Source organism: Chrysemys picta, chromosome 1, assembly GCF_011386835.1.
Source record: "Chrysemys picta bellii isolate R12L10 chromosome 1, ASM1138683v2, whole genome shotgun sequence".
Taxonomy (NCBI): domain Eukaryota; kingdom Metazoa; phylum Chordata; order Testudines; family Emydidae; genus Chrysemys; species Chrysemys picta.
Window position 1 is genome coordinate 137,441,078 of NC_088791.1, and position 27,712 is coordinate 137,468,789.

General features: G+C 52.3%; 1 protein-coding gene across 3 annotated transcripts in view; it reads left to right on the top strand.

Moving 5' to 3' along the window:
• Positions 1–27,712, top strand: part of LOC101934877 (alpha-2-macroglobulin-like) — a 62,860-nt gene that overhangs the window by 28,777 nt on the left and 6,371 nt on the right. For all 3 annotated transcript variants that reach the window (XR_010598651.1, XM_065584658.1, XM_065584667.1), the window contains exons 16-30: positions 175–345; positions 2,236–2,341; positions 4,083–4,206; positions 4,919–5,147; positions 7,463–7,589; positions 8,552–8,673; positions 10,884–10,935; positions 11,537–11,620; positions 12,110–12,286; positions 13,904–13,988; positions 15,218–15,374; positions 15,722–15,796; positions 16,648–16,813; positions 26,224–26,447; positions 27,477–27,695. Coding sequence is in view for 2 of the 3 variants with exons in the window: in XM_065584658.1 (XP_065440730.1) it covers positions 175–345; positions 2,236–2,341; positions 4,083–4,206; positions 4,919–5,147; positions 7,463–7,589; positions 8,552–8,673; positions 10,884–10,935; positions 11,537–11,620; positions 12,110–12,286; positions 13,904–13,988; positions 15,218–15,374; positions 15,722–15,796; positions 16,648–16,813; positions 26,224–26,447; positions 27,477–27,695 (2,118 nt within the window). In the remaining variant the exon portion in view is untranslated. The remainder of the gene's footprint in view (positions 1–174; positions 346–2,235; positions 2,342–4,082; positions 4,207–4,918; positions 5,148–7,462; positions 7,590–8,551; positions 8,674–10,883; positions 10,936–11,536; positions 11,621–12,109; positions 12,287–13,903; positions 13,989–15,217; positions 15,375–15,721; positions 15,797–16,647; positions 16,814–26,223; positions 26,448–27,476; positions 27,696–27,712) is intronic.

Below are 27,712 nucleotides of genomic sequence, written 5' to 3' on the forward strand. Positions count from 1 at the left end.
TGAGCCTTGGAGTCAGACATTCTGCTCTGTTACTGTAGGGTTTGTAGGGTCACCCTTGGTCACTGGGATTGCATGCATGGATGTGTTGCAAGTTGTCTTTGATCACTAAGGAGGCACACGCTGGTTTATTATTATTGGGCCTGTGGTCACTGACATCAAGACGTGTCCCCACAGGTGTATGATTTGCTCCCGGTAAAGGAGATCAGGGGTTATAATTACCGGGAGCACCATTTAGAGGAAGAACTTGATAACCCTTGTGTGGAACTCGACAACATTATTTTAAATGGATTCATCTACAGACCCACTTCTCCTGACAGTGAAGGGGACGCCTACAATGTTCTCAAGGTGAGCGCCACATCTCCCTTCAGTGTGTGAAATTGCTTTTAGTTCGGAAGATTTCCTCACTTGATGCTGTCTGAGCTGGGTGCTCGTTAGCCAGCACATTCAAGGTAATAACTAAAGCTGGTCCAGGAAACCCCAGATGGGAACCCCCCAGCATTGAGGCCTGAGTGCCTCTCTCCACCACTGAACTCTAGAGGTTTCCCATCACTAATTTAAACATGACAAGGAGACATTCTAACAGCTGGGGCACAGAAATAGAGCCCAGAAATGGGCGACTCTGCCTCTGCAGCCATTTTGTCAAAGAGATCCTGTCCCACACGCTCTCTATCCCATCTGTGTAGGTCTCAATGAAGTTCCAGTCTCCATTTTATCTGCACACGCACACTAGGGTTACCATATTTTGTGCCTCCAAATGGAGGACACTCCACGGCCCCCGGCCCCACCCCCAGCCCCGCCTACACCCCCGCCCAACCCCGCCCCCTCCCCAAAGTCTCCGCCCCCTCCCCTGCTTCCCGCGAATATTTGATTCGCGGGAAGCCTGAAGCAGGTAAGGGGGGTGTGGGGGGAGGAGGCGCGGCCCAGGCTGGCCCCCCGGCGTTTCCAGCCTGGGTCAGCTCGGGCCCTGGGGTGCCGGCCCCGGCCGACCACCCCCGGCCCGCCCAGCACTGCCGGCCCCCGGCGGCCCGGCGCACCCCCCTGCTCCCGGCCCTGTGGGCCCGGCTCCCCGCCGGCCCAGCTGACCGGCTCCCCGCCGGCCCGGCTGGCCCGGCTCCCCGCCGGCCCGGCTCCCCGCCGGCCCGGCTGACCCGGCTCCCCGCGGGCCCGGCTGACCCGGCTCCCCACGGGCCCGGCTGACCTGGCTCCCCGGCTGACCGGCTCCCCGCGGGCCCGGCTGACCCGCCGGCCCGGCTCCCCGCGGGCCCGGCTGACCCGGCTCCCCGCCGGCCCGGCTGACCCGGCTGACCCGGCTCCCCGGCTGACCGGCTCCCCGCGGGCCCGGCTGACCCGCCGGCCCGGCTCCCCGCGGGCCCGGCTGGCCCGGCTGACCCGCCGGCCCGGCTCCCCGCGGGCCCGGCTGGCCCGGCTGACCCGCCGGCCCGGCTCCCCGCGGGCCCGGCTGACCCGGCTCCCCGCCGGCCCGGCTCCCCGCGGGCCCGGCTGACCTGGCTCCCCGCCGGCCCGGCTCCCCCAGCTCCCCGCCGGCCCGGCTGACTGGCTCCCCGCGGGCCCGGCTGACCTCCCGATTTTCCCGGACATGCCCGGCTTTTGGGGATTTCCCCCCGGACGGGGATTTGAGCCCCCAAAAGCCGGACATGTCCGGGAAAATCCGGACGTATGGTAACCCTAACGCACACGCATGCACACATGTGCGGAGTGCTGCTCTGAGCCAGCACCTAGGGTAATTACCCAGCCCCAGCTGGTGAGGGTTTGGTGTCCTGCAGGATCTCAGGTTTGTTCCCAGTGGGACTCGCTCCCAAATCAGCCAAACCCCAGCACACCTGACAATGACTGTTAGGCATCTCAGTAGAGGCAGGGGATGGACTGGGCCAGAGAGCCTGAACTCCCTCCAGGGCAGGTCCAAGGCAAGCCGGCAGGGGCTGAGTGCACAGTGGAAGCTTGCACTGCTCATGCCTCTGATGAACCTGCTCTGAGGACACAGAGGACGTCCGTCTCCAGCTGCTGGTCCGGCGCCTTTCACTGACATAGACCTCGCCCTTCGCTTCCCACCAGCCACACTGGCATTGACGTCTCAGGCCTTAGTATCTGCTCTTGCAATGACCCATCCCCGCACTGTGATAAGCCCTTCAGAACCCGATCCAGTCCAGACGGCACGTTTATCTCCTGACGTATGGTTTATTTTACCACATGGCTGTCTGGGTTATCTTTTTACAGGCGATGGGTTTAAAAGTCTTCACCAGCACCAAGGTCCAGAAGCCCAGACTCTGCATGGAGAGAATGTACAGTAGAACATATGTACCTACGAGGGCTGGTATTGGCGGTAAAAGAGCCTGCTTTGTTTTACCCTGCTTATACCCCCCGTTAGGTGCGTTTCCTGCTGCCCTCCCTTTCACCCTCTCCTCTGCATGGAAATTAGACCAATTCAACCAGACTCTGATCTCAGCTATGCTGGCCGAAATCCACTAACGTCAGTCCTGAAATAGGAATCTGGTCCATTTCCACCTGCTTGCTCCACCTGCTGGCTAACCTTCCACCAGCTAAGGAAATATGCACTGTTGTAACTACACTGATGCAGTGGCACCTTGCACCCCCTAATGTAGATTTGGTGCACTGGCAAAAAACAGCTGCTAAATCTTGTTGACTTTGGTTGCAGCTCTCTCAACCTGGAACAGGACAATTTCCACTTCCAGGTTTTCACCTTCCAGCAAGTGCTAGAGAAAAAAAATAAGCAGAAAGAGAGCCAGGTTCAATGGGGAGGGAGTGTGAACCCAGGGGGAGAGTTTAGGATTGGGAAGCAGGAAATATGTTCTCCATTCTCAGCTGTCCCATCAACTTGACCTTGGATGAATCATTTCACTTCTTTGTGCCTTAATATTCCTATCTGTAAAAGGGGACTAATTATACTTACACAACCTTGTGAAGAGCTCTGAGATTAGATGGCTAAATATTAGTGTTAATTATGCTCTCAGTTAACTAGTGGAAATGAAGAGTAACCAGATCAGATTACAGAGTAGCAGCCGTGTTAGTCTGTATACGCAAAAAGAACAGGAGTACTTGTGGCACCTTAGAGACTAACAAATTTATTAGAGCATAAGCTTTCGTGGGCTACTGCCCACTTCTTCGGATGCATCACGAAAGCTTATGCTCTAATAAATTCGTTAGTCTCTAAGGTGCCACAAGTACTCCTGTTCTTTTTTCAGATCAGATTACTGACCCTCTAATCCAATGTCCCCATTCCTACTGTAAAACATCAGACTACTGGTCTATATATGGCAGTGTCCTGCCTCCTGACCATATTGGATCAGCACTGTTGTCTTTTTAGTGCAGGATCCCTCTTCAGACAGTGGCCAATGGTGGCTGCTTCAGAGTAAGGTGGAAAATCTTGGTAATATACCTCACTGGGGCAAATTTCTTCCTGGCCTATGGCTTCTTATCAACTTGTATCCTGATGCACGAGAACTGATATCCCTGATCCTGTTTATCCTAACTGGTGTCACTAGTGTTGCTGCTACTCTTAGTCATATACAAACACAATTTTTTTCGCTGTGAATCTGACTCAGCTACTGCATCTATAATGTCTTGGGGCAGTGAGTTCCACAGGCTAATTCCATATTGAAGTGGATATAGGCAGGGCTCTAGGGGTTGCTTCAACACAGTCATTACATCTGGGCTTCCCATGCACTCTGGGATTGGAGGTGGGGGAACAAATATGTCCATCCATCCATCCCACCCCTGTAAGGGGCGCAGAAGTCTTTAGAAAGCAGACAGTTTGAGATCACAATAGGGCAATAGAGATGTTTTTTCAATGGCTTTGAAAAAGGTTCTAAAAAGATGATGACTCTGGAAGTATTATGTGGAAGAGAATAATTGGTTGCAAGCAGAGACAGGTCTAAGTTTGGGTCTGAACATGGCTGAAGTTTGTGAGGATGGGTTATTAGATCTTGGGTTTAGGATCAGGTCTATCACTAACTGGAAACAAAGTGCCATGGTTTAGAATAAGATCTAACATGTTATGTCCTCTCTCCCCTCGCCACACCCTGCACCCCTAATGTCTAAAAAAGACCGTACATCTGCACCGAGATATGCACTCAGTTTCGATCACATCGATCGTTTGGATCATGGCCCAGTGGAGACCATCCGGAAGTATTTCCCTGAGACGTGGATTTGGGATTTAGTTCCAGTAAAGTAAGTGATGATTATGGGATGTGGTGAGTGTGGTCAACTGGGTTATACAGACACTCAGAAGAAGTTGCTCAGACATCCATGAGATGTGCTTATTTCCTTGTGTGATTGATTGAGTACCTTTTGTAGATAGACTAGAGAGAGACAAGCATGAGGGATGGATAGGCAGGTAGAGGAAAGACAGGAAGTAAGTTAACTAATTCTATAATACACCACATCCACTCCTTCTCCTCTCAGTAACTGGGAGACAATTAATTGTGTGGATCACAATAGACAATCCCCTGTAAAGTGATCCATCACTATGTGATCTGCCTGGGGATGTGTTTGTGTTTGTGTGTGTGTGTATGTGTGTGTGTGTGATGTAATTTCTTTTTGGTCTCAGCTCTCGTGCAGAAGTCGCTATTAGCTATGCATCTCATCCTTTTCTGTATCCGTGTGTCTGAGGATTTTCTGTTGTTCACCGTGGAACCCCAACCCCACTCTTGTTACTTGGATGATTCTTCTGCGAAGCTGGATGTAGGATAGGATGGAAGGAAGCGCTCTGCGGTGAGCCTACAATAACCACCAGCATGCACACCGCCAGTGTTCCCGAGGGACCCTGCAGTTACAACGGGGGGAGGAGGGGGAGTTAATTCAGGATGCTGTGAGGGACACAGTTGTTTCGCACAAAGCTAGGAAAGCTCCCCCCATCTCCTTGTTCTTGTTTTGTTACCAGGTCCGTCGGAAGTGCCGAACTGACCGTGACCATCCCCGACACCATCACAGAATGGAAAGCCAACGCGTTCTGCAGTTCCGGTGACACTGGCTTTGGCCTGTCCCCGACCGTGTCCCTCAGAGCCTTCCAGCCCTTCTTTGTGGAGCTCACTCTGCCCTACTCCGTGGTGCACGGCGAGACCTTCACGCTAAGGGCCACTGTCTTCAACTACCTGACCCGCTGCATCAGGGTAAGGGACACTCGCAGCTTTGCTCAGCAGGGGCCAGGGAGGAGACCACATAGGCCAGTTGCAACATGGCTTCCCATCCAGGGGAGGCAGCTGATTGGCCCCTTGGAAAGTGTCTTCTTACAGTGGAAAGAAATGGGTGATGGAAAGGAGGAATCTGATTGGCTCCTAGGTGTGTGTTACTATAGGGGTACAGAGTGGGCGTTATGAAAGAAGGAATCTGTTTGGCTGACAAAGGTTTGCGAGCTGCAGATATACCTGAGCCCAACTTCCTGTGTGGCTGAAGGCACGTGGCCTTAGACCTCCTGTGCCTATCTCATGACCCCATGGTAAGCAAGGTACCTGAGGTGACCACACACTGTGCATCACCCCTTACTCTAGTGGAGACTCCAGGCTTCCTGGAATGGACACATGTGCTTGGCCTTTGGCCTCATGCTGCACAACACCCACTACACTGCACTACAGCCGCTGGGAAACTCGCTGGCCTGTTGCATCCATGGAAACGGCACTGACTCTTTAGCCCCACTAGCCTGCAGTGTATTCCTGCTCCAGCACAAGGGACTGGAGGGGACTCAGGAAGGGGGGCCCCTGCAAAATTGTGGTGACTTTTCTCTCAGCTTTTATTTAAATGGGTTTCATTCTAGATAAAGTGAAATGGGAACAAGCTTTACAGCAGGGGTCGGCAACCTACGGCACGCGTGCCAAACACGGCACGTGAGCCGATTTTGAGTGGCACGCAGCTCCCTGCTGCGGTCCCAGCCCCCAGCCCCACTCAGCCTCCCCACCCACCGCTCTCCCCTGTGGGGGAAGGAGGCAGAAGCTTGGTTCTGCGGCAGCCAAGCTTCCCCCCTCCCCCGCTTCTTCCCCCAGCGTGCTGCTTTCCTGCCCCGCCTCCTCTCCGTCCCTGGCCAATCAGCTTATGGCCCTAGTGAGGGGGAGGGGGAAGAGCGGCAGCGTGCACACAGCTCCGTAGAGGAGGCAGAGAGAGGTAGGGGCGGAGCCTGGGGGAAGGGGGTGGAACAGGGCATATCCCTTCCAGCCCCCTGCCGTGAGCCGCTCAGGGCAGGCGGCTGGGAGCACCCCCATGAGCTGAGCACCCCAGCCTTCTGCCCTGCACCCCCCACACACCCTCCAGCCCTCTGCCCTGCACCCCCACCCCTAAACCCCCCCACCCCAACACACACCCAGCCTTCTGCCCTGCACCCCCACAGCCCCATCCCTCTGCCCTGACCTCCCCCAACACCCAGCCCTCTGCCCTGAACCCCCCACACCCCAACACACACTCAGCCTTCTGCCCTGCACCCCCACAGCCCCATCCGTCTGCCCTGAACCCAACACACCCCAACACACACCCAGCCTTCTGCCCTGCACCCCCCAGCCCTCTGCCCTGAACCCGCCACCCCCAACACACACCCAGCCTTCTGCCCTACACTCCCCCCACACACCAGCCTTCTGCCCTGTACCCCCTCCCCCAGCCCTCTGCCCTGACCCCTGAAACACCCACCCCCAGGTCTGGGGTCCTGGCCGCAGGCCCTACTCAGCCCTCTGCTGGCCTAGGTGAACAGAACCCCAGGCTGGCAGTGAGCTGAGCAGGCTGGTAGCATAAGATCAGCATTTTAATTTAATTTTAAATGATGCTTCTTAAACATTTTGAAAACCTTGTTTACTTTACATACAATAGTTTAGTTATATATTATAGACTTATAGAAAGAGACCTTCTAAAAATGTTAACATGTATTACCGGCACGTGAAACCTTAAATTAGAGTGAATAAATGAAGACTCGGCACACCACTCCTGAAAGGTTGCCGACCCCTGCTTTACAGTATTAAGGGCCCCCAAGGCCCCTCTTATCCGCTTCCCCATCCCTTTCCTGCCCTTCGCTACGCTCACTGATGGTCCCCAATTCTGTTCTCTCTCAGCTATTCCCAGATAGCCCCCCGCCCCCCACAGCCAGCACTTCATCTCCTCCCCTAACAAGACACCAGAGGGCTCTCAGACTCATACCAAGGTGGTAAATTTGGGGTCACCACTTTGTCTTTATTCCCACAACTGGTCCCGGGTCCCTCAGGCCCTGCAATCACCTGTTTCTTCAGAGCCATGCACCCAACTCTCTGCCCCTCCTCCGTCTCCTGTACCTCCCCAAACCTCAGTACCCCTCAGCTTTCCCCACCTCAATCCCTGCCCCACCAAATCCCTGTGGCCCCCAAACTCCCTGCCCCATCTCCTCCCCTGCACTGTCCCATCTCCACTTACCCCCAAACCCTTCGAACCCCTCTCTCTCTCCCTGCCTGATGGCACCTCTCTGTATGATTGACAGGTCAGCATCTCACTGGCTCCATCTGATGACTTCCGGGCTACCCCTGTGAAGAAGGAAAAAGAATCTTACTGTCTCTGTGTGAATGGCCGGAAAACAGTGTCTTGGGCTGTGACCCCAAAATCTCTGGGTAAGGGACCTGGCAACTCCAAAATCTCAGGATCAGGAACTAATGGATGGCTCCAAAACCTCTGTGAAAGAGACCAAGTGGCACCGACATTTCTGGATCAGATTTCTGGTGACTCCAACCTCTCTGGAAGGGAGTGATCTGCTGTGAAAGGAGGAAGGCTGGCCTTGTGGCTGAGGCACTGGACTGGACTCAGGAAACCTGGACTCAGTGTCCAGCTCTTGGGCAAGTCAATGTCCCTGTGCCTCAGTTTCCCCATCTGACTACTGTGATGAAGGCCATATAAATACCTGGATTGACAGACTGGTTGGGTATGAAATTTCTGGAAAAGGAAGATGATGGCTCTGAAACCCTGCAGGGGCCCGGGAGGCAGAATCTGAAGAACTGACCCTGCACTCCCCTCCTCTCCATCTTGCCCAGCCCCATTCGATGTAGCCATTGGAGTCTAGGGGTTGGAACTAAGGCTGCTGCAGAGCTGTGCTAAAGTGCTAACCTACATGTGACTTGAGCTCTGCCCTCTTTAGAGAGGTTTCCATGTAATCAAAGCAGAACACCAAGCGAATGACACTGACACCTCTGTAGCTGCAGTGCCTGGCAGAACACCTATCCTTCTTTAAAAAGAACAGGAGTACTTGTGGCACCTTAGAGACTAACAAATTTATTTGAACATAAGCTTTCGTGGGGCTAAAACCCACTTCATCGGATGCATGCAGTGGAAAATACACTCTCGTTATAGTGTGTATGGTAACACCCATTGTTTCATGTTCTCTGTGTGTGTATATATATATATATATCTTCCTACTGTATTTTCCACTGCATGCATCCGATGAAGTGGGTTTTAGCCCCACGAAAGCTTATGTTCAAATAAATTTGTTAGTCTCTAAGGTGCCACAAGTACTCCTGTTCTTTTTGCGGATACAGACTAACACGGCTGATACTCTGAAACTTATTCTTCTTTGTTTCAGGTAATGTGAATTTCTCAGTGAGCGCTGAGGCCCTGAAGACAGATCTGCCCTGCAGGAACGAGGTAGTGGAGACCCCGGACAAAGGGCAGAAGGACACGGTGATCAAACAGCTGTTAGTGGAGGTATGTGGGCTGTTTAGTCCCTGTGCTGAAGAGAAGCCATGATAACTTACTGATGTGTCATGACAAGTGATATAATGCTGCAGGTCTTCTTGGTTTTATAGGGAAGCCATAATGACTTAATATGATCTCAGCAATAACACGTTCTCTAATGCTGTAAAGGGAAGCAGTGATAAGTCACTATATAAGCCAATATAAACTGTAATACTGCATAATTTCTTGCAGAAAAATACTGGTATCTTGTTACACCGTGTGACTGAAATAATAAGCAAAGGTGATAAGTTTCTCACAGTCATATCTTTTGGGACAGAAACCAAAGGAGAGTCCAAAGGAGAGCAACAAAAATGATAAGAGGTTTAGCAAACCTGACGTATGAGGAAAGGTTGAAAGAATTGTGCATGTTTAGTCTAGAGAAGAGAGAGCTGAGGGAAGAACAAGATAACAGTCTTCAAATATGTGCTATAAAGGGAATGGTGATCAATTGTTCTCCATGTCCACCAAGGGTAAAACAAGAAGTAATTGGCTCAGATTGCAGCAAGAGAGATTTAGGTGTGATACCAGGAATAACTTTCTAACTGTAAGGGTAGGTAAACACTGGCCCAGATTACCTGGGAAGGCTGCGGATTCCCCATTATTGCACGTTTAAGAATAGTTTGGACAAACAGCTGTCCAGGGTAATCTAGGTGTACGTGGCTCTGCCATGTTCTGAGGGTGATGGATTACATGACCGTTCAAGGTCCCTTCTAGCCCTACATTTCTATGGTTTTGTCCTGTTACAGTCAATCTGTTTTGGCTTTTGCTTTAAAGTTATCCTATGTGCCAAGTGACATTTGAATTATAACTTGGCTCCCTTTTCAATATATAGGGACCCAAAGAACTGTGAAACACTTCACAAAAAAATTCAAAATAAGTGATTTCTAAACCTCTTCAGCTGAAGAATATTCACTTTGCTTCCGTCACCTTAGTGGAAATATCCAACTTCATCTTTGGCTGATCTGACAGTTCTGGAAACAGAGATGATTTTTCTCAGAATTATGAAGGAGGTGAAAATTGGGCTTAAAATAATAGGAGCCTAGTGGCAATTTTATGGGATGTAGGGGGTGTACTGGTCTTGCCCTGTTATTTTAAAGAAGGGGGAGGGGGTCAACTTTTGGATTCTCCCCCCTTCCCCCTGCCATACACACACACTTTTAAAAACTTTTTACCTTTTCCGACTGAAGAAAGAGAGGTAAAGGTTTTTTAAAAGTGTGAGAAAGTGAGGGAAAGCCCCTTTTCACACTTGGCTACAGTTTTCCACCTGGCAAAAGTTGGAAAACAGTTATAAAAAGGGGGGAAACTGACTATTCTCAGAATAAAAATTTGTGGGGGAGGGGTGTGTTCCAAAAACAAAAATTATTTTGACTAAACCCACTTTTTTAACAACATTTAGTTCCTGAGTTTTAGTCAAAATTGTTTTGGTCATCTCAATAAATAACAGGGCTTCTTCTTTAGCTCAATGGGGGTCTGGGCCTTTGGAGCAGGAGGAGCTAAGTTCTATCTCTACTGTAGCCCTACAGGACTAATTGGCCACAGTGTGTAATGGTGAATTTCTAGGTGGCCCTGCAGTGACTACAATATGTCATTTCAGGGCACTGAGCGCTTTGGCCCTGACCCAGCAAAGCTTGCTTTACTTTAGGCACATGACTTGTCCCATTGACCTCAGACAGCCTTAAAGTTAAACACTTGGCAGGATCGAGCCCCTACATCCCTTCATTAGCATCACAGCATATTATCAGCACCAGCACATGGTGTAAAGCTGGAAGTTCTCTCTGCGTAACAAGGAAAGTCCACGTTTTACAGTGTTCTAGCAGCAACTAATCACCCATGGTAGAACACTGCAATATCCTCCCCTGGGGAGTGAGGAGGCAATAACTTGTTAGTACCAATTTCCAACTATTATCTGCTGGCTTCATGAGAATTATTATTACATGAGAATTTGCAAGTCTCCCTCTTTCTCTGATTCATGCCCTGCTCTTTCTTTCTTTCTTTCTTTCTTTCTTTCTTTCTTTCTTTCTTTCTTTCTTTCTTTCTTTCTTTCCCCCAGCGTTTTCCCTTCTCCCCATCTCTCCCCATCACCCCATGCCAGATGTTTTTGCCACCAGGTGCTCAGTGTCTCTGCAGGTTCTCACTTTTCTCATTTTCCTTCCCCTTCCCTTTTCCTCCCCAACCCAAAGCCTGAAGGGCTTGAGAAGGAAACAACCTACAACTTCCTGCTCTGTGCAGCTGGTAAGAGCCCCACACACCTGACCTGCCTCTGCAAAGGGAAGGGTGGAAACCCCGGATGTCCGAGGGGAAGAGCTAACTAGAAGCAGTAATATGGAACTGAGAAAGTGGGACACCTCCAGCTGGATAACAAGGAAACGTTTCCTAACACTGAAGGGCTGGAATGGCCCCCACGGGAAGGGCTGGAAGCATAGGTCTTAGGGAACGTTCCTGCCCGGTCCTGGGGGGATGGGCTAGATGGGATTTAATGGGGCTTTCCCCTTCTCTCACTCTCTGATTCCATGGAGTGAAATTACAAACTGGAAGGTGCCAGGGAAAGTGCTGGAGACTGCAGTTCCCTTGTCTCACCAGGTGGTGGCACCTCGCTCCATGTGAAGGGCTGGGATGGCGAGTGAGGGGATCCACACCTGAGAGGGGAGTTTGGGATGGGTGCGGGGTTCACTATAAAGCGATGGACGAATGGAGCTGCTAAAGGCAGGGAGCCCCTGTGCAGTGCCAGAGGAAAGACAGCAGCAGGGGCAGTGTCCTAGCTCCTGTGCTGGGGCCTGGTCACTGCTACACGGGGGGATTTTACTACAATCCCATCTATGTCACTTTTCCCCAGGAAAGACAGTGCCTCAGCCAGTGTCCCTGAAGCTCCCAGAGAACGTGGTGCAGGGCTCGGCCAGAGCCTATTTCTCAGTGCTGGGTAAGTGAGGCAGTTCGAAGAGCCTGGCTGTGCATGCTGCTGCCGTCCCTTCCCCGTGCCTGATGGGGTATTGGTCTTTCCACCCGTTCCACTCCTCATCCCGTTGTGCACCCGTCACAGCCCCTCCATTTATCCCCCAGCTACCCACTGCTGTAGTCTCTATCTAGCACGTCACCCCTTTTTCTCTCTCCTTCCCCCCACCTCTCCCTCTGGGCCTACGTCTCTAGCAATTCGTCCAGCCTAGTGCTCCCATCTGTCCTTCCAGCAGCACGCCCTTCACTTTGCCTTTCATGTGTCCCTTCTCTCTCAGAGCATATTTCTCTGTCTCCTCCTTTCTCTGTGTTGTGTGTGTCTCTCTCTTTCCCTCTTATTGCCTGTGATCTCACAAGCCTGTTATGCATGCCTCACACTAGCATCCTTGCTCTGCGGTGCACTCTGCCTCCGCAGGCCGGCTCTGGCCTCACTGACTCCCTGTGTCTCCATCCCCAGGCGATATCCTGGGCACAGCCATGCAGAACCTGCAGCAGCTCCTCCAGATGCCCTTCGGCTGCGGGGAGCAGAACATGGTCCTGTTTGCCCCCAACATCTACATCCTGGACTATCTGAATAAGACGGGGCAGCTTAGCGAGGAGACCAAATCCAAGGCCATCGGATACTTAGTCAGCGGTGAGCAGGGATGGGGCTTTTGTTTCTTCACTTGCTCCCTTCCAAGCTTGTGCTGGGAGCTTTTTGTGTGTGCCTTGCTCAGATAATGCTCCAACTGGGAAGGATGGACAGACTGAGGGGACCACCTGCCTTTTAGGGGGGAGGGGGAACGCACTTGTATCTTCTCAGCCCTGTCATCCCATTGCTCTCCAGTGTGTGAGCCCAGTGGTAATTCACTCTTACCCAGCAAACCAGACTCGGCTCCCCAGATGGCCTGTAGGCCTTCCTAGCCACCAGTGTATTGGCAGCACTGTCACAACTGACCCCTCATCATTCACCTTTGAACCAGGGCCTCTGACACCCCCTCCGCGCAAATCCTGCACCAGAGGTCAGAGGTTCCCTTTCCCAGGAGCTACTCTGAGTAGTTACTTCATTAATGGTTGGTGTTACAATGGATCACTTCCCAACAGGGGGTGCCATAGCATGGTAGTATGCTTAGATCTAGGGTGACATCTAGGAACGTAGAAACTCTAGTCTCTGGAAGTGCTTGATGCGAGAAGGTGGGTCCATGTGGATGAATGATACAGCCTGGGTGCTGCACTGCACTGGGTGCATTTCTGCTGATGACATGCAAGGCGGAGAAGAGCTGGGTTGGTTCTGCACGTCTGGCAGCAGTAAATGGAGCAAAACCTGGGTTTAAGCCTTGTTTTCACTAGGGGAGATGTGTCTATTTGTGACACATTTAGCCGACTTGTAGTTTTAATACATGTTAGTTGATCAAGGTAAACTCTAGGCTCCTCGCTAAGGTTAACTCAACCAGCTAACATGTGTGAAACTACAAGTGCCTTGTCTGTGTTAGGATTGAAACACGTGTTAGCTAGCAATGTTGGTAATGCTCCTTTATTCCTAATGTGGACATGACCTTTGCCAGTAAAGCCAATAGCCATGACTCTGAACACACACAGGGCAGAGCTGCTGAGTGACAAGGGGCCTTTTCCACAGAGTCACTTTTCAGAACAGTCCCAGTTTGGATCACACCTTTGATTATTCCTCATTCTCCATTTCTGCTCCACCCTGTTTTTAATGAGGGTTAGCAATCTTTCAGAGACAGCCTTCTCATTTATTTTAGGTGCTGCAAAGGGATCCTTGAACCTGGTATAGGTGGCTAGTAGATGCACATCATAACCCTGTTGCCTGTACTGTCTTTTAACGCCTAACAGAAGTCCAAGGCTTCTCTGCTGAGACACTGAGGCTGTTTTTAGGAATGGGAGGCCTGCCTGGCTTGTGTACTCTACATCGGACCTGCTTCTGCATCTAAGGCTTGATCTAAACCCAGCTTTGTACCAGTGTAACTATTTCAGTTAGGAGGTGATATTTTACCAAAATAATTTAATCAGTTCAACCCCTAGTGTGGATGCAGTTCTACCCCTTTCCCATCTGGGAACAAGCTGTACTGGTATTAGCACTTTTATACTATCCTAACTACATCCACACTGGGGGATTCACAGCATTTTAATGCTACTGGTACAATTAAAGCAGAATGTTTGTATGTAGACAGGGCTGAGGATTCTCTTTTCCTGGCTGATGTCTACAGCTGGACTTTATTGCAGTAAAACCCAACTTCATTCTCCCTTTCAGGTTACCAGACACAGCTGAAGTACAAACACCGGGACGGCTCCTACAGCACTTTTGGGCCACGTTATAGGCAATCAAGGAACACCTGGTAAGATTTCAGTGCTGCTGAATTCTTTCCCTTCTCTTGTTATAACCTGGAGCTTGCCCATTGTTAACAGGTGCTGATCATGAAGGGGCAGAGGAGAGGGGAGGAGCTGATGATGTGGGATAAGGCAACTATGAGAGGTGGTAGGGAAGGGAGATCTCCTTTAGTTCATATGCTAGAGGCCTGCGATTTTGGATTAATAACCATTTACAGCCCCCTGATTCCCTGCTCAGCTCAGGTTAGAGCAGCCTGGGGGCTGTTCTAACTTGCTCCAGGTGGTCACAGTCCCCTGAGGACCATATATCAGCTCCGTGTGTCCAGAACACAGCACACTCCAGCCACTCACTCTCTGTACCAGGGGTTGTATGGAGGATGGTGTAAAAGTGCTGGCCAAAGATTCCCCTGCTGGGTGACTTGCTGGTAGTTTCAGCTCCCTTTGTGTTACCTGAGCAGGGTGCAGGGGTCAGAACAGGGCAGAGAATCCACCCAGAAGTCCTGATTGTGGATACTTGTCCATTCTGAAATTATGTGTTTGACCCTCCGATGGAAAATTTAGCCACCACTGCCCTCAGGATAATGAGGTGGCTGGTAACTCAGGGTGGAGCCATCACAGCCCCTCAATGCTCAGTGTATGCCTTGCTGGGTGAACAAACAGTTCTGCAGGGAGTGGCAGTGGGCAGCTCTGTAGGGGTTGCTCTTCCCTCTGCTGCTACTGACTCCATTGCCCCAGTGTGGTGCTAGGGGGCACTGTGCTGCAGGGAGCGGGGTGGGTGGCTCAGTAAGGGGCATTCTTCCCCTCAGTGCTGACCCTAGTCTGATGCTAGGGGGTGCTGTGATGCTGTTTTTATAATAAGAAAGTGCAGAGCCAGTGTCCTGGCCATTCCTGGTCACTGAAGATTCTGAGGACTGTTCTCCCAAGGGTTCTGGACAACCACCTTCTACCCCCTAAACTGTGCCCCGGCCGTTTGAAACCAATGCAGGAAGCTGGCTCACTTCCTGTCCTAAAACGGGCAGTTTTGCTGTGCCCTGTCAGATGACTGCTGGGTCTTGCCCCCAGGCTCTGCTGCATGTCAGTAGGTGGCTGAATGAGATAATGGTTCCCTGGCCCATGGCTACCAGCTCTCTGGCTCCTGCTGCTTCCCCTCAGGCTGGCGATGCCCCAGGACCCCGACCCCTCCAGCGAGCACAGGGCATGGGAGGGAGCTCTCACCGCTGTCCGCTCTCTGTCACAGGCTGACGGCCTTCGTCCTCAAGTCCTTCGCGCAGGCCCGCTCTCACATCTTCATCGAGGAGAAGCACATCCAGGATGCCCTGGCCTGGCTCACTGGCAAGCAGAAGGAAAACGGCTGCTTCCGCAGCTCCGGGACGCTCCTGAACAATGCCATAAAGGTGACGTATCCATCCAGCTGCCTTCCCATGGGCCTCATGGGACCCATACAGGACTCCAGTGACACGGAGAAAGCCTGCAACTGTGCATGGGAACAGCTCAGCCACTGCAGCACATGGGGCTGGGACAGGGGGCTTGGAAATGGGGCAGATGGGCTCTACCAAGGGAGGCAAGAGCAGGGGAGAACCATACTGTACATGGAGTGACCATGGGTAGGGGAAGGGAGAAGAGGGGCACATACTTGGAAGCTACCATAGTGTGGGAAGAACAGGGATGTAGAACGCTCCTGGGAGGAGGGGCCAGTGGGCGGGGTTTCGGGGTTAATGTCTCTCTCTGTGGTTCCCTGCAGGGCGGGGTGGACGATGAGGTCACGCTCTCTGCCTACATCACCATCGCGCTGCTGGAGATTCCTCTGCCCATCACTGTACGTACCTGTAACCCCTCAAGCCACAGACAGAGCTGGGGACCCCCCCAGTCAGCAGCCTCCCATCCCGAGAGAGAAGCCTTTAAAAAAGGGGGAAATCCAGTCAGAAAAGACTTTAAATTGAGGTCCAAATCTGGAACTGGAATTTCCCTGCAGCTTCCCTTCCAGTCCAGGGCGCTGGTTCTGTCTCATCTCTAATCCTTTTATTTGATCTTTATTTAAAAACTTTTGAGGTGGCGTTTGCTTGATCCTCTCTTACAAGTCTACAGCTTAGCGTTTTACAGATATTTAACGCTTGGGTAAATAACACTTAACCCCTTGGCAGTTGGCACCAGCCAAATGGGTCCCCATCAAGGGCTGATTTCTGTTCTCCTTCAGTTAGGTCTGCTCCACACCCAGAAATCGCACTGGCAAAAGTTTTATCATCAGCGAGCAACCGAAAAGACTATATTGGTGCAGTGAGTTGACACTGGGCCAGTTGTGCCAGCGCGTTGTGTTCACCTAGTATCAGGCCAGATTGGCAAAAGTGTGGTGCGTTGTGGGTAGGCATCCCAGTGCCCTCTGTGCCACTTTCAGCAGCACTGCCTTGTGGGGAAATGTTGCTGCGTAGCTTTCGCTGTGCTTGTGGGAAATGTTCACTCAGCACGTGGGACAAGGTAGCAAGTAGCAGGAACAGCTGGGGCTGTGGAGAATGTGCTGACTGTATAAAAGCCAGGCGGGCTTCCCATCACTGGGCCCTTGGTTCAAAAGTTCTGCCAGACAGTCTCTGCTAAAGGGAATGTTGCACTGTGGGACTGCAGTGGGCGACCTCTCCCCTCCCTCTCTCAGCCCATGTCTCTCTCCCCACACAGCACTCTGTGGTCCGTAATGCTCTGTTCTGTCTGGAGACGGCTGCAGAGCAGGGAGGAAACCACGTGTACACCAGGGCGCTACTGGCCTACGCCTTCGCCCTGGCGGGGAAGGAGGAGAAGCGCAGGGCACTGCTGGACTCGCTTGACAAGGAAGCTGTGAAGGAGGGTGAGAGTTCCTGACTGGCCCTTCTCCTGCATAGAATCATAGAATCATAGAATATCAGAGTTGGAAGGGACCTCAAGAGGTCATCTAGTCCAACCCCCTGCTCAAAGCAGGACCAATTCCCAGCTAAATCATCCCAGCCAGGGCTTTGTCAAGCCGGGCCTTAAAAACCTCCAAGGAAGGAGACTCCACCACCTCCCTAGGTAACGCATTCCAGTGTTTCACCACCCTCCTAGTGAAATAGTTTTTCCTGATATCCAACCTGGACCTCCCCCACTGCAACTTGAGACCATTGCTCCTTGTTCTGTCGTCTGCCACCACTGAGAACAGCCGAGCTCCATCCTCTTTGGAACCCCCCTTCAGGTAGTTGAAGGCTGCTATCAAATCCCCCCTCATTCTTCTCTTCTGGAGACTAAACAATCCCAGTTCCCTCAGCCTCTCCTCATAAGTCATGTGCTCCAGACCCCTAATCGTTTTTGATGCCCTCCGCTGGACTCTTTCCAATTTTTCCACATCCTTCTTGTAGTGTGGGGCCCAAAACTGGACACAGTATTCCAGATGAGGCCTCACCAATGTCGAATAAAGGGGAACGATCACGTCCCTCGATCTGCTGGCAATGCCCCTACTTATACAGCTCAAAATGCTGTTAGCCTTCTTGGCAACAAGAGCACACTGTTGACTCATATCCAGCTTCTCGTCCACTGTGACCCCTAGGTCCTTTTCTGCAGAACTGCTACCTAGCCATTCGGTCCCTAGTCTGTAGCAGTGCATGGGATTCTTCCGTCCTAAGTGCAGGACTCTGCACTTGTCCTTGTTGAACCTCATCAGGTTTTTTTCGGCCCAATCTTCTAATTTGTCTAGGTCCCTCTGTATCCGATCCCTACCCTCTAGTGTATCTACCACGCCTCCTAGTTTAGTGTCATCTGCAAACTTGCTGAGAGTGCAGTCCACACCATCCTCCAGATCATTAATAAAGATATTAAACAAAACCGGCCCCAGGACCGACCCTTGGGACACTCCGCTTGAAACCGGCTGCCAACTAGACATGGAGCCATTGATCACTACCCGTTGAGCCCGAAGATCTAGCCAGATTTCTATCCACCTTACAGTCCATTCATCCAGCCCATACTTCTTTAACTTGGCGGCAAGAATACTGTGGGAGAGCGTATCAAAAGCTTTGCTAAAGTCAAGGAATAACACATCCACTGCTTTCCCCTCATCCACAGAGCCAGTTATCTCATCATAGAAGGCAATTAGGTTAGTCAGGCACGACTTCCCCTTCATGAATCCATGCTGACTGTTCCTGATCACTTTCCTCTCCTCTAAATGTTTCATAATTGATTCCTTGAGGACCTGCTCCATGATTTTTCCAGGGACTGAGGTGAGGCTGACTGGCCTGTAGTTCCCCGGATCCTCCTTCTTCCCTTTTTTAAAGATGGGCACTACATTAGCTTTTTTCCAGTCATCTGGGACCTCCCCCGATCGCCATGAGTTTTCAAAAATAATGGCTAATGGCTCTGCAATCTCACCCGCCAACTCCTTTAGCACCCTCGGATGCAGCGCATCCGGCCCCATGGACTTGTGCACGTCCAGTTTTTCTAAATAGTCCCGAACCACTTCTTTCTCCACAGAGGGTTGGTCACCTTCTCCCCATACTGTACTGCCCAGTGCAGCAGTCTGGGAGCTGACCTTGTTCGTGAAGACAGAGGCAAAAAAATCATTGAGTACATTAGCTTTTTCCACATCCTCGGTCACTAGGTTGCCTCCCTCATTCAGTAAGGGGCCCACACTTTCCTTGATTTTCTTCTTGTTGCTAACATACCTGAAGAAACCCTTCTTGTTACTCTTAACATCTCTTGCTAACTGCAACTCCAAGTGTGATTTGGCCTTCCTGATTTCACTCCTGCACGCCTGAGCAATATTTTTATACTCCTCCCTGGTCATTTGTCCAATCTTCCACTTCTTGTAAGCTTCTTTTTTGCGTTTAAGATCAGCAAGGATTTCACTGTTTAGCCAAGCTGGTCGCCTGCCATATTTACTATTCTTTCTACACATCGGGATGGTTTGTTCCTGCAACCTCAATAAGGATTCTTTAAAATACAGCCAGCTCTCCTGGACCCCTTTGCCCTTCATGTTATTCTCCCAGGGGATCCTGCCCATCTGTTCCCTGAGGGAGTCAAAGTCTGCTTTTCTGAAGTCCAGGGTCCGTATTCTGCTGCTCTCCTTTCTTCCTTGTGTCAGGATCCTGAACTCGACCATCTCATGGTCACTGCCTCCCAGGTTCCCATCCACTTTTGCTTCCCCTACTAGTTCTTCTCTGTTTGTGAGTAGCAGGTCAAGAAAAGCTTTGCCCCTAGTTGGTTCCTCCAGCACTTGCACCAGGAAATTGTCCCCTACACTATCCAAAAATTTCCTGGATTGCCTGTGCACCGCTGTATTGCTCTCCCAGCAGATATCAGGGTGATTAAAGTCTCCCATGAGAACCAGGGCCTGCGATCTAGCAACTTCTGCTAGTTGCCAGAAGAAAGCCTCGTCCACCTCATCCCCCTGGTCTGGTGGTCTATAGCAGACTCCAGCCACGACATCACCCTTGTTGCTCACACTTCTCAACTTTATCCAGAGACTCTCAGGTTTTTCTGCAGTTTCATACCGGAGCTCTGAGCAGTCATACTCCTCTCTTACATACAACGCAACTCCCCCACCTTTTCTGCCCTGCCTGTCCTTCCTGAACAGTTTATATCCATCCATGACAGTACTCCAGTCATGTGAGTTATCCCACCAAGTCTCTGTTATTCCAATCACATCATAGTTCCCTGACTGTGCCAGGACTTCCAGTTCTCCCTGCTTGTTTCCCAGGCTTCTTGCATTTGTGTATAGGCACTTAAGATAACTCATCGATCGTCCCTCTTTCTCAGCATGAGCCAGGAGTCCTCCCCTCTTGCGCTCTCCTGCTTGTGCTTCCTCCCAGGATCCCATTTCCCCACTTACCTCAGGGCTTTGGTCTCCTTCCCCCGGTGAACCTAGTTTAAAGCCCTCCTCACTAGGTTAGCCAGCCTGCTGGCGAAGATGTTCTTCCCTCTCTTCGTTAGGTGGAGCCCGTCTCTGCCTAGCACTCCTTCTTCTTGGAACACCATCCCATGGTCGAAGAATCCAAAGCCTTCTCTCCGACACCACCTGCGTAGCCATTCGTTGACTTCCACGATTCGACGGTCTCTACCCTGGCCTTTTCCTTGCACAGGGAGGATGGACGAGAACACCACTTGCGCCTCAAACTCCTTTATCCTTCTTCCCAGAGCCACGTAGTCTGCAGTGATCCGTTCAAGGTCATTCTTGGCAGTATCATTGGTGCCCACGTGGAGAAGCAGGAAGGGGTAGCGATCCGAGGGCTTGATGAGTCTCGGCAGTCTCTCCGTCACATCGTGTATCCTAGCTCCTGGCAAGCAGCAGACCTCTCGGTTTTCCCGGTCGGGGCGGCAGATAGATGACTCAGTCCCCCTGAGGAGGGAGTCCCCGACCACCACCACCCTCCTCCTTCTCTTGGGAGTGGTGGTCGTGGAACCCCCATCCCTAGGACAGTGCATCTTTTGCCTTCCAATCGGTGGAGTCTCCTTCTGCTCCCTTCCCTCAGATGGGTCATCTAGTCCACTCTCCGCATTAGTACCTGTAGAGAGAACATGGAAATGATTGCTCACCTGTATTTCCATTGCTGCTGCATGGACGCTCCTCTTTCTCCTTCTGGAGGTCACATGCTGCCAAACCTCCTCACAATCCTTCTGTCCCTGCTGCGCCTGCTCTGAATCTTCAGAACATTGCGGCCGTAGAAGCATCTCCTGACGTCTGTCCAGGAAATCTTCATTTTCCCTTATGCAACTCAGAGTCGATACTCGTTTCTCCAGCCCTCGAACCTTCTCTTCCAATATGGAGACCAGCTTGCACTTTGTACAGACAAAGTCGCTTCTGTCCTGTGGAAGAAAGACAAACATGGCACAACCTGTGCAGGTTACAACAGCTGATCGCTCACCTTCCATATCACCGTCCTCTTAAGAGCGTCCTCAACTGTTGCAGGAACTACTCAGAGAAACCTGCAGATGAAAGCCTCGGTGCGCTCTCCCCACGCGAGCTCCCAGGCAAACTCCCGCTGTTAGCCTCTGCTGTTCGCCGCTCAGCTGGTTCGCTGCTGACTGCCCTTATATACCAGTCAGGCCCACTCAAGGCCCACCTGGAACAAAGCACTCCCAATTCACACTTTTCAAACAAACAAGCAAGCAATCAAGCACACGGTCAAACTGACCAACTGTCCCAGCAGCAGGCACTCAGATACTCACCAACACAGCCCCCCTAATGCAGCACTTAGCGTACCTCCTCTTGGACAGCTCCCAGGCAAACTCCCGCTGTTAGCCTCCCAGCCCACTGGCCCTACATCCCCCACTTGGATAGTGGCCATGTATTGAGAATCATATACAGGTGCTCAGAGGGGAAACCACAGCAGAGGAAAGTTAGGAGGGACCAGGACCAGGCGGGAGAATGTTATTTGACATGAAGAAACAAGACTGAGAGAGAGGCAGCCCAGGCAGTCAGAGCCGGCCCCTGGCACATTTCTGACCTCACAGCATGTTGTATCCCTGCCCTTTCAAACTGGGTCATTGATTGTATCCTTCAGTGTCCAACCTATCTATTAGGTGAAATGTCAACATTCCCTTTGCATTTGTCTCCCTTGCGTTTGCCCTTTCCCTTGTCCCTGCCTTCCCTTCTTTTGCCCCCTTCCTCTACTCCAGAGCTTATTAGCTTTTCCTCTGTTTGTTTCAGTCTGTTTTCCCCTTTTGTATACTGTGAAATAACTGATCTCTCCTTTCTTTTCCTCATGCTCTCTTTCTCCTTCCCCCAAGTCTCCAAATCTCTCACATACTCCCTTCTTCCCTGCCCACAAAATCAAAGGCATACTGTCCTGCTTCCTTGCACCCCACAAATCTCTCTCTCCCCACACACACATTGAAGCCTGCCCCAGGCACAAGCTAATGCACAAGCATGTGCAAGGTTGCCCCAGGACCCACTCACACACATAGGCTCCTTCTCCCCCACCCGAAAGCCATTCACACACACACACACCCTGTTATGCAGGGTCCCAGCACACGCACACTCCAAGTTCCCTTCCCGTCACAACAGACACCTGGATTCTCTGTCCCCTGCCCTAGCCCCCACAAACACAGAGCCTCCCCCACAATTTTCCCCTTCCCCAGCCCCACACTCATTGGCCTCATGCAAGTGAGGAAACTCACTGTGTTAGAAAATGCATTAGCTGACACACTGCTAAAGACAACTCAGCACCTTGTCTAGACAGGATCAGGTGGGGTGAAAAACAGCAGCTGGTCATGGCCAACCCAATCACATTAGCTGCCTATAGCTCACCTGAGGGTACCCCATAGCCTAAATTTACAAACAGCAAATGAATTTATAAGCCCAGCCATCCCTGTTTATGCTAGGTGCCAAGAATTGTTTACCAGCGTGCTGCTTAATGCATTTTCTTTTCTAACACAGAGCATTTCCCCAAGGTAGATGGACCTTCAGGCCTTGGCTACACACAAGTCATACTGCTGTATCTGTACTGGTATAGTTAAAGTGGTGCGACTCCCGCACTGTAGACAGAGTTATAGTAGTGTAAAGGTGTTAATACTGGTAGAACTGTTCCCGTAGAGATCTACCCTGCTTTGAGCAGGGGGTTGGACTAGATGACCTCCTGAGGTCTCTTCCAACCTTAATCTTCTATGATTCGATCAGTATATGTGTAACCCTTCTGCCCATCAGAGTTGGCAGCAACAAGGGCTGGCTTCAGAATCTAGGGATTCCTTTTCAATAACACAATGCAAAACCCGCTCGAGCCCCCACCCAGTGACCTGGGACAATTACATACCACCAGTACCAGATTTACCCTGGCGCCGGGCCCATGGTCCAAAGGGGCCCCGGCCCGCTCTTCTCAGAGCCCCTGCTCTCTCCTCTGGGGGCAGAAGCTTGATACTGCCGGCTGCTGGGGCCCCTGCTGCAGCAGGGCCGGCTCTGCCGGCAGCCAAGCTCCTCCCCCGCCTCTTCCCCCAGCGTGCTACATTCCCTCCCCTCCCCATCTCCCTGCCACCGATCAGCTGTTTGCAGGCAGGAGGGAGGGGGAAGAGTGGAGCCTCAGCATGCTCAGAGGGGGCGGGGCCTTGGGGAAGGGGTTGGAATCGGGGCATACCCCCTCCAGCCCCCCGCATGAGCACACCCACAGCCCTCTGCTCACCCTGACCCCTGCATCCCCCTCATGCCCCCCAGCCCCCTGCCCTGACCTTGCACCCCCCACACCTCCCCAGCCCCCTGCCCTGACTCCTGCATCCCCCTCACACACACCCAGCCCCCTGCCCTGACCTCTGCACCCCCCTCATACGCCCCCAGCCCCCTGCCCTGAGTCACGCAACCTCCGCACACACACACACCCTGCCCTGACTCCTGCACCCCCCACATCCCCACCCCCATCCTGAGCACCAAACAGGAGCTGCCCCAGGTAAGCGCTCCACACCCCAAACACCTGCCCCAACCCTGAGCCCCCTCCCTCACCCTAGCTCCTGGCCAGACCCCGCACCCCAACGTTTTTTTATAATATTTGAAAAGATTGTTAAGTGGTACATCGAGACTCTCCGCAATTTTCAAGTGGTCTGTGGAAAAATGTTAGACTACAAGGACAATCAAGGTACCGCACTTTATTTTCATTTACTTGCTATTACTTATAGGAGGAGGATGAAGAAAAAAAGAATGAAAAATGGGGGTTGGGGGGGTGATAAGAGAGAATGTTCTTTTTTTTGGCTGGATCCCAAGGAGGAGCCCCAAAAATTAAGCTGAGCACAGGGCCAGGGGGTCCCACTAACTCTAAATCCACCACTAGCTGTCACGTCACCTGGGCTGGGGATACTGTGTCAGTTGATCCCCACAGTCTCCAACCTACCTGGGTAGTACAGCAGACATGGCCCTGCCCACTAGCTCCTCTCCACTCCCTAGCCCACTCACCACTTGCCCCCCCCGCTTAAGCTTTAGCCCTCTCACTTTTAAAAATGATTGCTTGTTCCCCCCCCCCCCCCGGTTTTTCTGGCAGCCCTGTTGCCAGGTATCCAGTTTCAGACTGGAAACTCCAGTAGAAAATGGGACCTGAGTGTCCGGTTAGCAGTGCTGACTGGAAACTAAAAGTCCGGTTATAGGAGTAACCACATTAGCCTCTGCTCCTCCCACTCCCAACACCCACCCCAGAGGGCTGGAAGAGAACCTGTCCTGCTGCTGTGGGAGGAGGGGCAGCTCAGTGCAGAGAGAGACAAAGAGACTGGGCTAGAACCAGGTAGGTACCTGCTCTATGTGGGCAGGGGCAAGGGGGGATCCTGTTTACCCCCTCCCCAGCCCTGCTGCACTTCCAGTTTACTCCTGGCCCCTCCCTTGCTCCAGGGACCAACTCTAGCTCCTGCCCCACTGTGCTTTTGCCCCCAGCCCCTTTTATAATCATTCCCCAGGGGAGCCCACAAATATGTTTGGTGCCGGGCCCACAAAAAGTTAATTCGGCCCTGCATACCACCCCCCTGGGCACCTTAAGAGGCAATACTTCCCCTCTCGCAAACACAGAGTCTGAATGAAGCAAAAGCCTTTTAATAAAGGAGGGAAACAATGCGGCATGATGTTGGGGAAATACCACAAACAGGATTCATAACACAAACCATGAGCAAAAGACCCCCCAGGTAAGTTTGGCTAGGCCGATGAAAACTCTCCATCCGTCACTCAAGAAGATGTCACCCCTGCCCCTGAAGTCCTTTTCCACAGTTCACCACCAGATGTCAGGGTAGAGCTCAGTCTGTGCCCAGACTAGAGGTACCAGTAGAAAAGTTACAGCCCTAACCAAAATAGTTGTAGTGGCACAAAATCTGTGTGTTGGCTAGGTCTTAGAGGCGTCTTCTCTCCCTTCCACCCTTCTTGAGTGTCTCTCCCCTCCTCCCCAACCATGTGTGCAGGTTCTCTCCCTCCCTTTCCTGCCCTCCTCCCTAGGGTCTCTCACCCAAGGTTTTTCTTTCCTTCTCCCCTGGTTTCTCCTTCCCTCTCCCTCTCCTTGCTCCTTTGGGTCCAGGTGTCTCTACCCTCCTCTCCCCCTTTGCCTCAGGAGGATTCCTGTCCCCCCCCCATCCTCCTCCCCAGGACTGTCGCCCATTTTGAGGAGGCAGCCTGTTGCAGGGGGATGAAGCAGCTCAGTGACATCTAGCTTCCTCTCCCCCCGCCCCAGGCTCTAGTGGCTACAGCAGCCCAGGGGTGGGCCAGCACCGAGAGCAGCTCAGGGGGCAGCAGGTGAGGCAGAGGATGGTTTGGTCCAAGGGGCATTACATGGAGAGAAGCATCAAGGGGGCACATTTTAGGACACTGGGAGATGCCTTACAGCTCCCCAGATGTAGGGGTCATAACCAGGGAGGAGAGAGTTGGGGCCGGGTCCCCTTTCCCTAGGGCAAGTTCCTGTGGGGATGGTTTGATTGTTGCTTTTTTTTAAGGTGCTGAAATACTCATATAAAGACAAAGGGAACTTTTTAAAAATGAGAGCTGGGGCCGGTGCTGCCGGTGCCTGACTTTGCATTGACACTGGTGTATATGGGGGTCCCCCCCCCCCGACACCTCAGTGCTGTGAGTGAGCATATCGTGAAACCTGACCAAATGGTACCATTCCCACTGAGCAATAGCACAGCTCTGCCGGTGTCTTCGCTGGCTCTGCTCCATTCCTCACTCCAAGCACTGCTCCTCGCTCTGAACACTCGTTCCATGGGAGTGATGGCCCCTGGTCAGCACAGAGTGACGTCTGCTCCCTATAGCAACAGACAAACAAAGAGGAGAAGCCTGATGTTTGGACTGATAAAATGAAAAAACAGATAATTGCGGAGGGGCCCAAATTAAGGTCCTGGTGTCCCAGGAAATCCCAGGAAGAACTGGGACTGTGCTGGTAAGACAAGGACTTATGGGCTCTTCACCCCGCTGGAGTGGGGTGTGACCGTCACTGCTGTAACCCTTCGGCCTTGAGCGCCTGGGGCCACTTAGCGACCTCACACTTTTTGGATCAAAGAGCCCAATAAAGGCTGCTACTGTCCATTCCTGGGATGTGCCTTCATAAGATAAAGGGGATGTAGGCACAGAGGTGGCAGCCTGATTAGTTGCTGAGAGTTCGTACCACAAGGTTTGTATAAATCCACTAGACCAGCAAGTGAGGGATTATTTAATCCTTTCACTTCTCATGTCAATATGCCAAACGAGGACGGGGGGGTCTGTTCTCCCACCTGCAGCAGCAGAAGGTCAATAACCCCCTTAGAAATGGCATGTACTAAGCATCTGTATTTCCTTCTCTCCTGCCCACCCTCTCCCTTCTCCCACGGCAGATGGCTCCAGTCACTGGCAGAGGCCCGGGAAGGAGCCGAAAGCCGATCTCCCCTTCTTTCACCCCCGTGCTCCTTCCGCCGAGGTGGAGATGACGTCCTACGTGCTCCTCGCTTACCTCACCACTCAGCCGGCGCCATCCCAAGACGACCTGTCATTAGCAGCTCAAATTGCAAAGTGGATCAGCAAGCAGCAGAATCCCAACGGGGGCTTCTCCTCCACCCAGGTGAGCTGTTCCCATCCCCAGCCTCAGACACCCAGGGCAGGAGGGACAGGCAGACAGGAGAGGGCAGGAGACAGACAAGCAACCTGGTGGATGGGGGAGGCTGCCCTGGGGAGGGGGCAGTCCCCTCACTGTACAGTTTAGATCATGGGATAGTCACAGCATGGAGCATAGTGACATCCAATCCCCACAGGCTCCAGCGGGCTAATGAGGCGAGAGACTAGACAACTGATACTCCTGTGTACGTAGGGCAGAAGATTCGCACTGAGCACCCACGAGTGCAGTGCCATCCCCCAGCACTGACCTTATCCAGCCAGGCCAATTCAGCTCAGGAGTTGAAGCCTCCCCAGAGAAGCAGCAGCAGCCAGTCACTTCCAGACACACCCAGGGGGAAGCACCATCCTGAGTGACAACCAAACAGGAGGTGCCACCTCCCCCTTTGAGTAGGTGCAGGCCATGCTGGTGCTTGGAGGCTGGGACCTCCGGGAGTGACCTCTCTAGACAGGACCAATCATTGGCTCCATGTTCCATCATATCCCTGGTTGGCTTGATACCCACAGGGCTGAAAGACTTTCTCATACTCCATTACTGAGTCTCCTGGCTGCCTCGCCATGGTCCTCTCTGAGCCACAGGCAGCTCCCATTTCACTTGGTCTGTCTGTCCTGAGCTGCCCCTTCGGGCAGGGTGTCTTCATGGGAGGGTGAGTGGTATCTTCCCCCAGCTCCTTTCAGTGGAGTGTCAGAGATACCAGATCCCCAGAGTTCCCAAAGGTATTTAGACACCTGGCTGCTTTCAATGGGAGAGAGGTGCCTAAATACCTTGGATGATCTGGGCCCAAGGGAATAGGGAGCATGGCGTGTACTGGTGATGGGGAGAGAATGGGTGAAAATGGGAAAAGCCGACCTTTCTGTCTCTCTTCTCCACCTGAGAGGACATTGGTGTGTTGGAGGAGCTGTCGGGATGGGGACTCCAGGCCCATGGAAATGTCTAATTTATCCCCTTGGGTGCCTGGGCCCATCTCTTGTCTGGCAGGACACAGTGGTGGCGCTCCAGGCCCTGTCCCGATACGGAGCCTCCACCTATGCCAAGAGCGGAGGAGTGTCCACAGTGACCCTGCAATCCACAGGGAACTTTCAGACCCAGTTCCAGGTGGATCACGAGAACCGTCTGCTGCTCCAGCGTGTGGCACTGCCAGAGGTGCCAGGGGACTACAGCACGGGGGTGACAGGAGAAGGATGTGTCTACGTGCAGGTGAGGGGCCCAGGGGG